At 43.6% G+C, this 11,946-nt stretch overlaps 1 protein-coding gene across 3 annotated transcripts; it reads right to left on the minus strand.

Moving 5' to 3' along the window:
• Positions 1 to 220: 220 nt before the first annotated feature.
• topaz1 (testis and ovary specific TOPAZ 1) lies at positions 221 to 11,018 on the minus strand. Of its 3 annotated transcripts, XM_081710869.1 has the most exons (19): positions 10,704 to 11,018; positions 8,000 to 9,800; positions 7,856 to 7,920; positions 7,542 to 7,633; positions 7,207 to 7,321; positions 6,870 to 6,922; positions 6,654 to 6,749; positions 6,511 to 6,574; positions 6,073 to 6,224; positions 4,827 to 4,919; positions 4,395 to 4,510; positions 3,572 to 3,638; positions 3,222 to 3,393; positions 2,912 to 3,012; positions 2,660 to 2,825; positions 2,177 to 2,329; positions 1,552 to 1,755; positions 1,038 to 1,203; positions 221 to 604 (listed from the first exon to the last, which is right to left on the minus strand). In XM_081710869.1, exons 1-19 carry the CDS (start codon positions 10,912 to 10,914, stop codon positions 394 to 396), a joined length of 4,098 nt encoding a protein of 1,365 aa, XP_081566995.1. In that variant the 5' UTR covers positions 10,915 to 11,018; the 3' UTR covers positions 221 to 393. The 3 variants fall into 3 exon arrangements, with proteins under 3 accessions (XP_081566995.1, XP_081566993.1, XP_081566994.1); XM_081710867.1 differs by lacking the exon at positions 10,704 to 11,018 and having other exon boundaries at positions 8,000 to 10,295; XM_081710868.1 differs by lacking the exons at positions 4,827 to 4,919; positions 10,704 to 11,018 and having other exon boundaries at positions 8,000 to 10,295.
• Positions 11,019 to 11,946: the final 928 nt, after the last annotated feature.

The raw sequence follows: 11,946 nt of genomic DNA on the forward strand, positions 1-11,946 counted from the left end.
TTTTGGAATTACTTAAAATGTGCTATAGTAAATGTTTACCAGTAGTGTTTCAGGATGACACACGGAATAGATTTTACTAAAAATAAGTAGTCTACTAGGTAATCGTTAAGTTGAGAGAACATTATATAATTTAATTTATGCTTACTATAACTTATATAGTAGGTAGAACAAATACGTTTAAAAAAATTAACATTTAAATAAAACATAGTTGAGTGAAAATATAATTTTTAATTACAGTTTAATTAAAAAAATTATTACATTAACTTAAAATGTATTAGGCAATCAACAATAACAACAAAAGCTTTGAACTTATGAACTTATTTGGTTTTACAACTCTGAACTTGTTTGGTTTTATAGTGCAGTTTGCAACATCTTTCAAATGATCAATCAGCGCTAGCCTGCCCACACCTCCTGCGCCCAGGTACGGTTGTGCATCAGCCACTTTGTGGCCGAGCCGCAGTCCAGGTGGAAGAGCTGCTCACGTTTCTGGTTGACAGCCGTGTAGCGGATCACCAGTTTGGGGTTGGGGATCAGCGCCGCGGACAGCAGGCGGCAGCCAGCCGCCAGATACACACTCTCCATCACAGGTTCGTTGCCGGAGCCCCTGAAACACCAGTGCGCTTACAGAAGGCTTCCTACACATTTTCTGTTTGAAAATTCCATACTTTTCCAGACTTCCAGAATTTGTTAGACCATATCTGAGTACTAAATAGCTAGATGTTTATTGTGTAAATAAATGGCTTCAACTGTTATCATGTATGTTACATTCTGACTATGTAATATACCAATATTCCCCCATATTTTTTAGTCTCTTTTATAAATAAGAAAGAGATTACACTCTCACAAAAGCATTTACTGCAATACTGCTTTTTGCAAATGCATGTCTACATGCATTCAACCTTTCTTACACTTTTACACACACACACACACACACACACACACACACACACACACACACACAATTGCAGCTTAAAGGCCATGACAGGAGGCTCTGCCACAGTTTAAACGGCCGAGTGCAGTGTGACACCAGGACTCACCGTCTGAGAGTGATGACCATGGGCTGCTGGGACTGGTCACCATTTCTGAAACAGGTGATGAACATCTCAAAGGCCAGAGTCATCTCGATCTCATTGAGAGTGCATGGCAGGGCCAAGGATGCCTTCTTGCACACCACCTCGGCATAGTACCCTGCAGAGTGAGCACCTGGCCAGAGTCCACACCACAAGGGCACACTAGTAATGCATTTGCATGCGAAACTGCTAAATCCATATGCAGTAAGTGCACTTATTTTTACATCAGGAGATTTACAGTGAAATGGGGAAAATGAACAAATGTGAAGGATTTGAAAATAAACTTTTATCATTCCTTAATGAATCTGAACATTTCAAACACTGTAAAGGAATATGTAAGATATTATTGATCTGAAGATGTTATGTAATTTATCATCAGGACAAAACATAAACTTGTATGTGAACCAAACAATTAGACCACGTTTGAATTCCAGTTTGAACCATGCAAATGACCCATGTCTGAACAGAGCAAACAACTCACGTTTGAACAGAGTTCTGGCACGGCTCCACATGTTCTGCTTGCCCAGCTTGTGGATGAGTTTCTGAAGCTGAGTCGTGTCTGCACTGATCCCCTGCGTCAACATGAATTCCAGAGTGTCCGCAGCAACTGGAAACACCTGATTCATCACACACCTCTGCAGGTGTGTGTTAAACACACTGCAGTACTCGCCCACCTGGACACCATCTGACCACACACACACACACACACACACACACACACACACACACACACACACACACACACACACACACACACACACACATCTACAGACCTTTACATAAACACTTTACATAAACACATATTGGTGTAGATATACAAAATGTCTGCACTGGGGTATAGCACCACTACATTTAATTATAGAAGCAAATTATGCAGCAAGTCTCTGATCTGAATAATTATGGGAACCATTTGTATATGGAGTATATGAATTTTAATATTTTTGACTTCACATAGTTACATTTAGAACCGAATTTGCATATGCGTTTGGGCATTTCAGCACATATGCGACTGCACCTACTTCCAGCTGCCTGGATTAATGTAGTCCAGGCGACACACACGCGCACACACGTACTACGGAGTGCATGGAGGGTGTGTGGTGGCTCACCGATGGGCTGTTGCAGTCCTGGGAGGTTGGCAAGTACCTCCAGCGTGTCTCGGTGGGACGTTCTCTCAGCCAGCTGAGAGAGCACCCTCCTCCGGTCCACCACATCAGTGTGAGGACAGGGCCACATGCTTGAGCTTACAAACCACTCATCAGCTACAAATCACACACACACAGCTTACTGATCTAACTTAGTTACAGAATTGACGTTAAAGCACTAAATGTTGTTGAACACTTACATTTACTTATACACACACCATAAAATGGTCTTCCTAACCGTCTTTGGGACTGTATTCTTATATTTACTTACATACGCACGCACAACATGATCTTCCTGATTAGAATTGACTTTAAAGTTGGTAGGGGGCTTAGAATAACAGCAATGGAACAGCACATGGTGTCTGGCACATGAGGCTCAAATGTGTGGCCCAAATGAAATCGGAGTTTCGCTGAAATGGAAGTGTATGTTGTGTGCATGACCATCACCTCTGAGCACATTCAGTGCCCCCTCAATGCTCCCGCTTTTGAGAAAGAGTTCTGTCGCTACGGTGATGAGCTGACAGCGAGATGTTACGTCCTCACTGGCAAGAACCCCTTTCAGTGTGGAGAATTCCACGCACAGTCGAGACATCACATTCACCAGCTTTACACCCTTCTCACACACACAAACAAAAACAATATACATACGACGCTTAAACTTTCTGTGCTGTTGCAGTGCATGCAAACACACACATTTACCTTAGTCCAGTCTTGACCTCTGTGGTAGGTGCACATCAGTGAGACTCCCACTCGGCCCAAGAAGCTTTTAATCAGTCCATCTGACTGCACTTTGTGACATACTGGAAGGACAACATATGCACACAAACACAGACTTTTGTATAGGAATTATAAACATTATTTATGACTTATATATATATATATATATACACACACACACACACACACACACCTTTTTTTTTTTTAAACCCAAATAAACCAACAAGAAGAAAATTGGTATCGTGACTGCACACTTTTTTTTGTGTGTGTGTGCGCGCGTGTGTATGTGTACCTGACTCAGAAAATGGCTCGTAAGGCAGGGTGAGTTTGTCTTTGGGCTCTTTTAGCAGTGCCATGATAACACAGCAGCAGAACCTCGACAGATCTCCAGCACTGTGACGCCCATCACACACACTACAGAACACACTCGCCAACCCAGCCCAGTTCTCCTGCTGCTTATACACCTGGCAAGGGGCACACACCAAATTTTAAAGTTGCAAACACACATATCAGACATACAAATGTTAAACTATGTGTAGGGAAATATGAGAGGATGAAGAAGGGGGAGAGAGAGAGAGAGAGAGAGAATTTTTTCAGATAGAATATTTTGCCACTAAGAAGAAGTGTATAAAAGTCTCTCACCTCTACTTGGATCATAGCCTGGGCTAGCTCCGAAAGCTCGACTGTTTGTGGATTAGTGTACACAGCTCTGCACAGACATAGTAAGTTTCAGTCAGTGTGTGGTGTGTGTGTGTGCGCGCGCGCGCGCACGTGCACACACACGTGTGGTGTCTGCTTACACTGAACCCCAAAACAAGACTCTCCTTAAGAAAGTATTTATATATTTCACAGCCCACTCCTAGGTTCCCAATTCTATATCATATGGATTTACAGATTTCTATTCTGACCTTTTTAAAAGGACCTCTGACCTTTTATTATAATATTTATGAGTTCAAATTTTGATGAATGACAAGTCATTATCTCTCGGCACTGAAATTCGTCATTCCTGAGGAAGAAACTTAAATGTTTCATTATAGCACCGAGTAATGGACTGGGGCATGTGTCTTATCCAATTATTAAAAATGCAATTCCAAGCCAGGATTAACAGTTTATCCAGACATTTATGATGTAATGAAGTGGGGGAATTCTGAGGACAGAAAAAAAAAAAAAAAAAAGGACCCATATCTACATGTTTAATGTGACTTTTAGACAAGGATGTTCAGCCAGAGTGTAAACAGGCAGGTGGTGGGAACAGTGTTCATGAAGTGTTGGTTCACCCTGAACTGTAGACTGGAACATTTAATTACTTATATGCTATACATATATTAGGGCACACGACCCTCTTCCAGGAGTTGTAATTCATGAGACTTCATTTTAATATTCTACGCATTTTAATATATCCACTGCTTGTGATGTCACAAGGAATCAGTGGAAGCCTCTGTGCCTGCCGTGCAGGGAGACCAACCTGCACTGAACATCGCTGAAGATGTCCATCTGCTGCTTGGGTACCTGCAGCCCCTGGAGGTGAGCTTGCATCATCTTCCATTGATCCACGGTGAACCCTCCTCCGGTCTCTGTGATCTAAACACAAACTCACACTAGAAATTAGGCTGAAATGTCTGAAAATTCTGAGAGAGACCACACACACGGACCATTTCATCTCAGGCAAATGCATACCTTAGAGATACTTCACTATGGGGTGTTGATGAAATTTAAATGGTGTGCTATTCACTGTGTAACATGCCAGAATGAGCTTTGTACCATGAACACTCAATGTGGGGCTGCTTATGTGAACAATACTGCTCAACTCCTGGGTTGTAGTGGGTTGTTAACTCCACTATAACAGAAATTAAACTTTGTGTTCGGTGCAACCTGGGATGTGGATGTGTTAAATCACCTTCGATGTGAGAAGTAGGAGTTTCCGTACAAAACTGAGCAGTCCTCTCTGTCTCACATATTCATAAAGTGCCAACACAATCTCAGGAGATGGCTGGGCACAAGCATGCACACACACACACACACACACACACACACACACACACACACACACACACACACACGTCATCTGATGTCTAACCTAGACATTCTTAAATTTGAACTTTGCAGGCTCTTCTGGGCCCTGTGAACAATCTAATACATCAATAAAGTGTCAATGTAAGGGAATGTTTAGGGAACTGAATCTGGGTTTTCTTTCTAAATTAGGGTAATCTAAAGTCAGGTCAAAGTCAAATTTATTTATTTATACAACAGCTTTCGTCACAATGCAGCTTTGCCAAAGTCTGAGTCCAAGCCCCCAGTGAGTAAGCCAAGAATGACGGTGGCAAGGAAAACCTCCCAAAGAGCATAAGGAAGAAACCTTGAGAGGAACCAAGATCACACAATGCATATACTCAGAGTCCTCTGAATACCACGCCAAAGTCTAGTAGATGATCAATTCATTTTGCTAGAATTTCTCCCCTTCTGGTTAAAATGGGTGGTGCATGTTGGGTAAAAAGTTTATGTATCCTTTACCCAACATGGACATTAACTATATCAAAACATAAAGGTAGTCAGTCGGTGCTGGGCTTACGTTACTTTGCAGTAAAGTATGTGAAATGTTTCAGTTCACCATTAGACTGCAAGGTTAGAGCATTGCTGCAATCTTTATAAAAACTTAGAAACCTACCTATCAGCACCCATGAACAAGGCTCATCTGGTGCCAAAACATCAGATTTATTTGCAAGATCCTCTGTGGTAGGTTTGTAGATGTGTTTGTAGATTTTTCCTGGTTGGGCCAATATAAGCCATTCTGCTCGAGTAGCTAAGCAGACTGCGAGTCTATGACAGGGGGCTGCCAATCAAGCTCACTCATTAGAACATCAGGACCACACCCAGACTCTTCTCACTGATGTGCTGGTTTGGTTGGTTTTAAAAGTGATGCTATATATTTCTGTTTTTTTTACTGAAAATTTGCTGAATGCTCAGTATATCATCACCAATTTAGAATCATACAAATATTTTAAATATTTTATAATGTGCCCATGCCTTACTGTTAATCCATTCAAAATATTGCATTCTGATTTTCAACATTGAGAACAAGTTACATTATTATATCAATTTGCATGAATTTTTGTATTTACACGCACACGCGCGCTCACACACACCGTTCTCTTGTACGTGAGGAGTGTGTTGATGACTGATGTCAGCTCATTCAGCAGGCCTAGATCAAGCAGTGAAGATAGCAGGGAGCTGATGATGTCTGGACTAAAACTGGCCCCTGGAGAACAAGTCCTGTAATACTCAACAACGACCTCCACTACAGAATCACAGAGAGAGTGAAAGAGACAGACAGACAGAGACAGAGAGACAATGAGTGTGTGTTAACAGATCTTTATTAAAGAGAAGCACCATTATTGCAGTGGTAATGACGACAAAAGGGGGAAAAAAAGGTTTGCTCCTTAGATACTTGAGAATTGCGTCAGAGGCGTTAGGCCATGAAAGACCCCAAACTACACTGACCACAAGGTCTTAGGGACCAGGAATTAATTAACCTAGGCATGCGTGACTTAACATGTGTGCACATGACTGTGCCCATGTCTTACCTGCTCGGCGTATGATAGAAGAATTCTTCGCATGACAGAACTTCTGCACCACCTCCATACAAAACTACAGAAGCAACAAGCAGCTCTCATTCAGATTCATTACACCTCTGACAAGTGTAGACATTTACACCCCCCCCACACACCTTTTCATCTTCTTCTCTGGGCACATGAAGGTACCGGCATGGTGTCCACTGACAGGAGTGGCAGTCACTGAAGTAATACCAACAATACTGGGGGAGCTGGAGAGTGAACAGGGAGTGAATGTGAGTGTGTGTGTGAGAGAGAGAACAATAAGTTGTGACCAACATAGAAAGAAAGTCAAATGGTAGCAGTTTTCTTTTCATGGGCTTCTTACTCACTGAGGTTGGTGAAGGTCTCAGAACACTGGTGTCTTTTTCTGCCATGGTATGAGCTGACCAGAGAGCATTACACAGGTACAGTGATCAACAAAAACTCCTACTCTCCATGGACACATTTACCAGTCTGTGGACTGATACGAACTACTTAAAAAACATGGTATGTATCACCTATGAAATAGCCAGAGAAATTTCACACTAGTCTGTTATTGCTACATTGAATCTGTAGGGCCAAGTAAAGTGAAAGTATAAAAAGTGAAAGCCCAAGTAGCACTAATTTCTATGTGTTTGTGCGTGCCCACTTGTGGGGGTCAGGACAGAGAAAGGGTTCACCACCCACCACTGCTGTGAATATCCACAACTAGGTGCGTGGATCCAGCGTGGTTATCCATGCCATCAACATTTACACCAACAATATCCATCTTATCTGTATTATTATTACAGTCCACTTCAGTCTGAAAGAACACAAAAGGACACATCAGTACAGAGCTCACACCATTACCAGCATTTCTTGAAAGGTGTCTTTTTGTAGAAGGAAAACACTATGGCAGAATGTCTTAAGAATAATTCTTATTCCTTCCTTAGCAGAAGAGTAAATGTCTTTTTTTAAAATAACAAAATCACTCAGGGCTTTTTGTAAAGGTTTCTGAAGCTGGTGCTGGGCTCTGCACAGACCTGCTTGGACAGGGCTGCAGCCTTCAGCGGGCGCCAGCATCTGCTGAGCTTCAGTCGGGTCCTGGAGCCCTCAGCCACTCTGCGCGCCTCCGCTGTGTCAACAAGCAAAGACATTCAGTCCATTTATATCCGTTTCCAAACTCCCTGCTTCCCAATAAATCCTCAACCAGCAAAAAAATGTAACTGTGCTTGACAATATTTAAAGAACTTTCCAATGTATGAACATTTTCACTATTTAAGGGCTCTCATATAAGTAAACATTTATATTTAAAAATCTGAAGAAAAAAAAAAAAGTAAAATCAGAGAGAACAAACCTGCGTAAAAGCCATCAGGATTTTCCACTTTGATATCACCACCATTCAGGATGGCTTTCCTGGGACTGGGAGAAATTATAAAAGATTAGAGCTACTGAATTGTAACTGCACTGCAAATGCTCTGGTATTACTCAATGCACACACCTTTCTGTCTCAGAGTTCCAGACTATCCTATGACGCTTTCTGGCCAGAGTCGTCATCTCAGGCTGCAACGTCTTGCTCCTCTCCACTACTTCCATGCTGGGTTTGAGGTTTGGACTTCCTTCTGTTCCCATGGCAATAACCCCAAAGAGCTCTGGGTCGTCCTGAATCACATCCAGCACTATCGCATCCTCTGCATATGCTCGCAAAACATCCATGTCACCGCCAGCAACCACAGAGCACACTGTGGATGTGCCTTTTTTAGCCTTATTGATCTTACACATCTCATCTTGCTGCAACAGGCAATTTGGGTCAACCTCCTCAGGGTCAAAAGACAGACCACTACTGTCGTCATCCTCACCAGAGGAAGAGGAGGAGTCTTTGCTTGTCAGGCTTCTTCCTCTGGCAGAGTTGGGTAGCAAAAGGTTTGGCTCAATAGTTCTGGGGCGCAAAGGAGTGAGGTTGCATTCAGTCCCATTTGTGTGAGCAGCATTAAAGCTGGAATGTACCATCACCGAGGAGGGGTGCTGTGGGTCCATTTTTAAATATTCCATCATGGTAGAGGAGGTCTGCCTTTCTTCTTTGGGGCATACAAGAAGAGGTGGAGTTTGGGAAGTTTTTGGTTTAAGACAGAAATCTTGAAGGGGAGCTGGAGGATGGGAAACTGTTGGCTTGACTTCATGCGCACCACCCTTTAGACTCTTAGCTAAGGAGGATCCCCTGAGTACATCAGACTTCATTTTAAGGGTATTGATTTGATTCAGGGGAAAAATCACATTTGCCTTGTCACTTCTCATGACAGGGCTATGATGCTTAACTGACAGCAAACAAGAGAAAGGCTTTTGATCACTGGTGACTTTAAGTGAACAATTTTCCCCAGCCTTAGAAGTATGCTTTTCTACAAGTCCAGGACTAGGTGGTTTAATCTGAGGAAGATGAACTGGTTCTGTCCCTGCAGAAGGTACAGGCACACTAGAGGATCGCTCACTAGGTTCTACAATTCTATTGTCTGACTCAGAAGATTTGCTTGGATTTTTCTGGCATTTAGCTAGAACTTTTTGAGCCTCCTCAAGAGAGTCTGGCTCCATCTCATGCAGCTTTTCAAAGTGCCTTTGCTCTTGTCTGTTTTGGGCCAACCTATTATTTTTTTCAACTGTAACCTCAGAGATCAACTTTAGGCAGTCAAGTGCAACACCACCCCCGACCCCAACCTCTCTGCAGTCTGATACCACCAAGCCCTCAATCCAACGGGGGCCGACGCAGCATGAGGACTTCATCTTGTGGTGTGGCCCGTGCCTGGGGAAGGGCCAGGACATGTAAGTGCGGGCGCAGGATGCTCGAGGACACATCGCATAGACACGAGTTCTCTGACAAGACAACGTGTCAGAAGGGTATGCTTCACCATCCGAATCCCTGTTCTCGACAGTATTCCTAAGACAAGCATGTTGCTCTCTGGTCTCTTCAGCCAAATCCAATGACTCACTGCCTTGGGAGCACAGAGCAGAATTGAGATCACAGCAGGAAGAAACATGTTGGAGTAACAAAGGGGTCATGAGGCACATAGGAGCAGCTGTGTCCTCCTGGCCTGCTGCAGCCCCTAACGAACCTCCTATTCCATTGCCAGGGCCTCCACGATGCTGTACCCCACCAGGGTTGGAAGGGACACATGCAGGCTCTTCACCAGTGGTCAGCTTCATGCTCTTGCAATCCGGAATCCATGCTACATAATTACCCGACGTCCTGGCACACCCCTGGACACTGTCTTCCATTTCCAAAATGCGCTTAGCTCCCGTATGTTGCTCACCTGACGAGAGAGAAGCACAGCTATTGGTACACACCTCCCACCGTTGGCTGGAAATCCAGTTCTCACGATCCCCGTTGCACTGAGAACAAAGTTGCATCAGGGCCCTGAATTCTCTCTTAAAGCACTGCACCCTTTTATGCTTCTTCTTTTGTCGCAGCACCACTGGCAAAACGCACGAGAAGTCACGTGAGGTCACATCAAACACCCGTGCTACATCACACAGCTTGACCTTAGGGTACTTGCCAAGCCAGATTACTAGCCTGGTTTTCCGCCGAGTTTGCACAGCAGGTTGAACTTTGGAGCCCCCCTGCCTTCCTGGTGGGCCCTGGTGAAACAAACTGGGCTTATGAACATTAGCCAGTTTACCAGTGGCTGGGGTATATTTTACATCACCACACAAGGTACAGCACATGTTTTTCACAGATCGTTTGATGTCTCTGCCTGAACCAAATCTTGTCAGTGAAATGTAGTGTCTCTTCAGCTCAGCTTCCCTATTACAATCTGGAATAAGAGACAAGAGAGTTATTGGGAAGAGGACGAGAAACCAAACAGCCAATTCACCAGGGATGGTTTCCTGGACATGGACGACGCCCAATTATGGAGTAAATTGCAGTGCCAGTGATGAAATGCCATTGGACATTCTTTTAGTCTAGGATTAATCTGGCTCTGGGACACTGGGTCTACATGCTGAGAAAACCGTCATGCTCTAGCATGAATGAATGGTTTCATATCAGTTCATACGCTATAGCTGGTATTTGCAGATTGTGTCACTTCAAAATTCAAATACTATGAATATGGAGCAAAACACTCCAACACAAAATGTTTTTGAACGTGTACTATTGACCCATCTCCACTGTACGTCGAGGACAACTATTCAAAATTTACCAAAAAAAATGGTCTTACTCTGTGTAATAGGTTTGGTCGTTCGAGATGTTCTCACAGACCGACGAGTAGCTTGTCCAAGACTTTCATCAGCGATCTTTTCTTTATCTTTTTCGCATCGAGTCCGTCGCTGCCTTATTTCTGTTTTGACGGCTATTTTAACCTCGGGATTGCTCATACCATCATGACGAATTGTCATAGGCCTCCCTCTAAAATGATGTGTCCTTATCATCGGAAAATCGGAATTTTCTTCTCTATGAAATACTCCGTTTCTCCTTTGCCTACCTGGTCTCTTCAGGTGCGTAGCTGTAATCAATCCGTTTTTAGTCAACTACACGCCGAATCGCACCGATTTCAGGCATGACACTACTACTGTCCGCTTGCTAAAACGGGAATTTTCAACCGTGTGAAACATCACGTCCGGTTCCAAACCGCTTCTTCGTTGGTTGAGCCGCGCATATTTTTAACGCCCGTAGTGTTGTGTCCCATGTTGCTTTAATAGATCAGTTGTCTTTCTGTCGCTTTTCTTGCGATGAAGAGAAGAGGAAACGGATAAAGTTGGTGAGGTAAGTTTCATGCGTTTTAAATAAATACAATTTGCGTCCGTGGACTTTAACGTTAGCTAGTTTACCTCGCTAATGTTAGCCTTTGCGGAAACCCTCGCTATACACTGGGTTTTATATGGTGTTTCTTGCTATAATCCCACACTTTCATGTTTCTGCTGTTTCCTTTGCTGCCGACCTAAGGCAAAAATAGTTAGCGTTTGCTGGTGGATAAATTTGCCACTGGGCGCTAACGTTAGCGATAGCTAGCTAGCTAGCTAACGTTAGCACGCACACTATGCTGCTCAGCTAAGGTTAGCTAGTCACCGCGGTCAAGCTGTCCGCGCTTTAAATTTCAGTGTGAACGCGAGTTTACGGTATTTCACTGCTCACCGCTGTCCAGCGCTCCCTAAGCAAAGAGATACAGACTTACGTATTTTTTGAAGAGCTTTGATGGACACGCACTTTTACAAGTACAAAATACAGTTTACTTGATTGAACTAGTTTACATGAACTAGTTTGAGGACCACAGTCCTCAAAGCCTGCGCAGATCAGCTAGCCCCGGTATTCACCGGCATCTTCAATCTCTCCCTGACGCTCGGTATCGTCCCGTCCAGCTTCAAGCGGTCCACCATCGTCCTCGTCCCGAAGAAACCTCGACCCTCCGGCCTAAATGACTACCGCCCTGTTGCCCTCACATCAGTCGTTATGAAGTGCTTTGA

Source organism: Electrophorus electricus, chromosome 3, assembly GCF_041902795.1.
Source record: "Electrophorus electricus isolate QZ-2024a chromosome 3, ASM4190279v1, whole genome shotgun sequence".
NCBI classification, from domain to species: Eukaryota; Metazoa; Chordata; class Actinopteri; order Gymnotiformes; family Gymnotidae; genus Electrophorus; species Electrophorus electricus.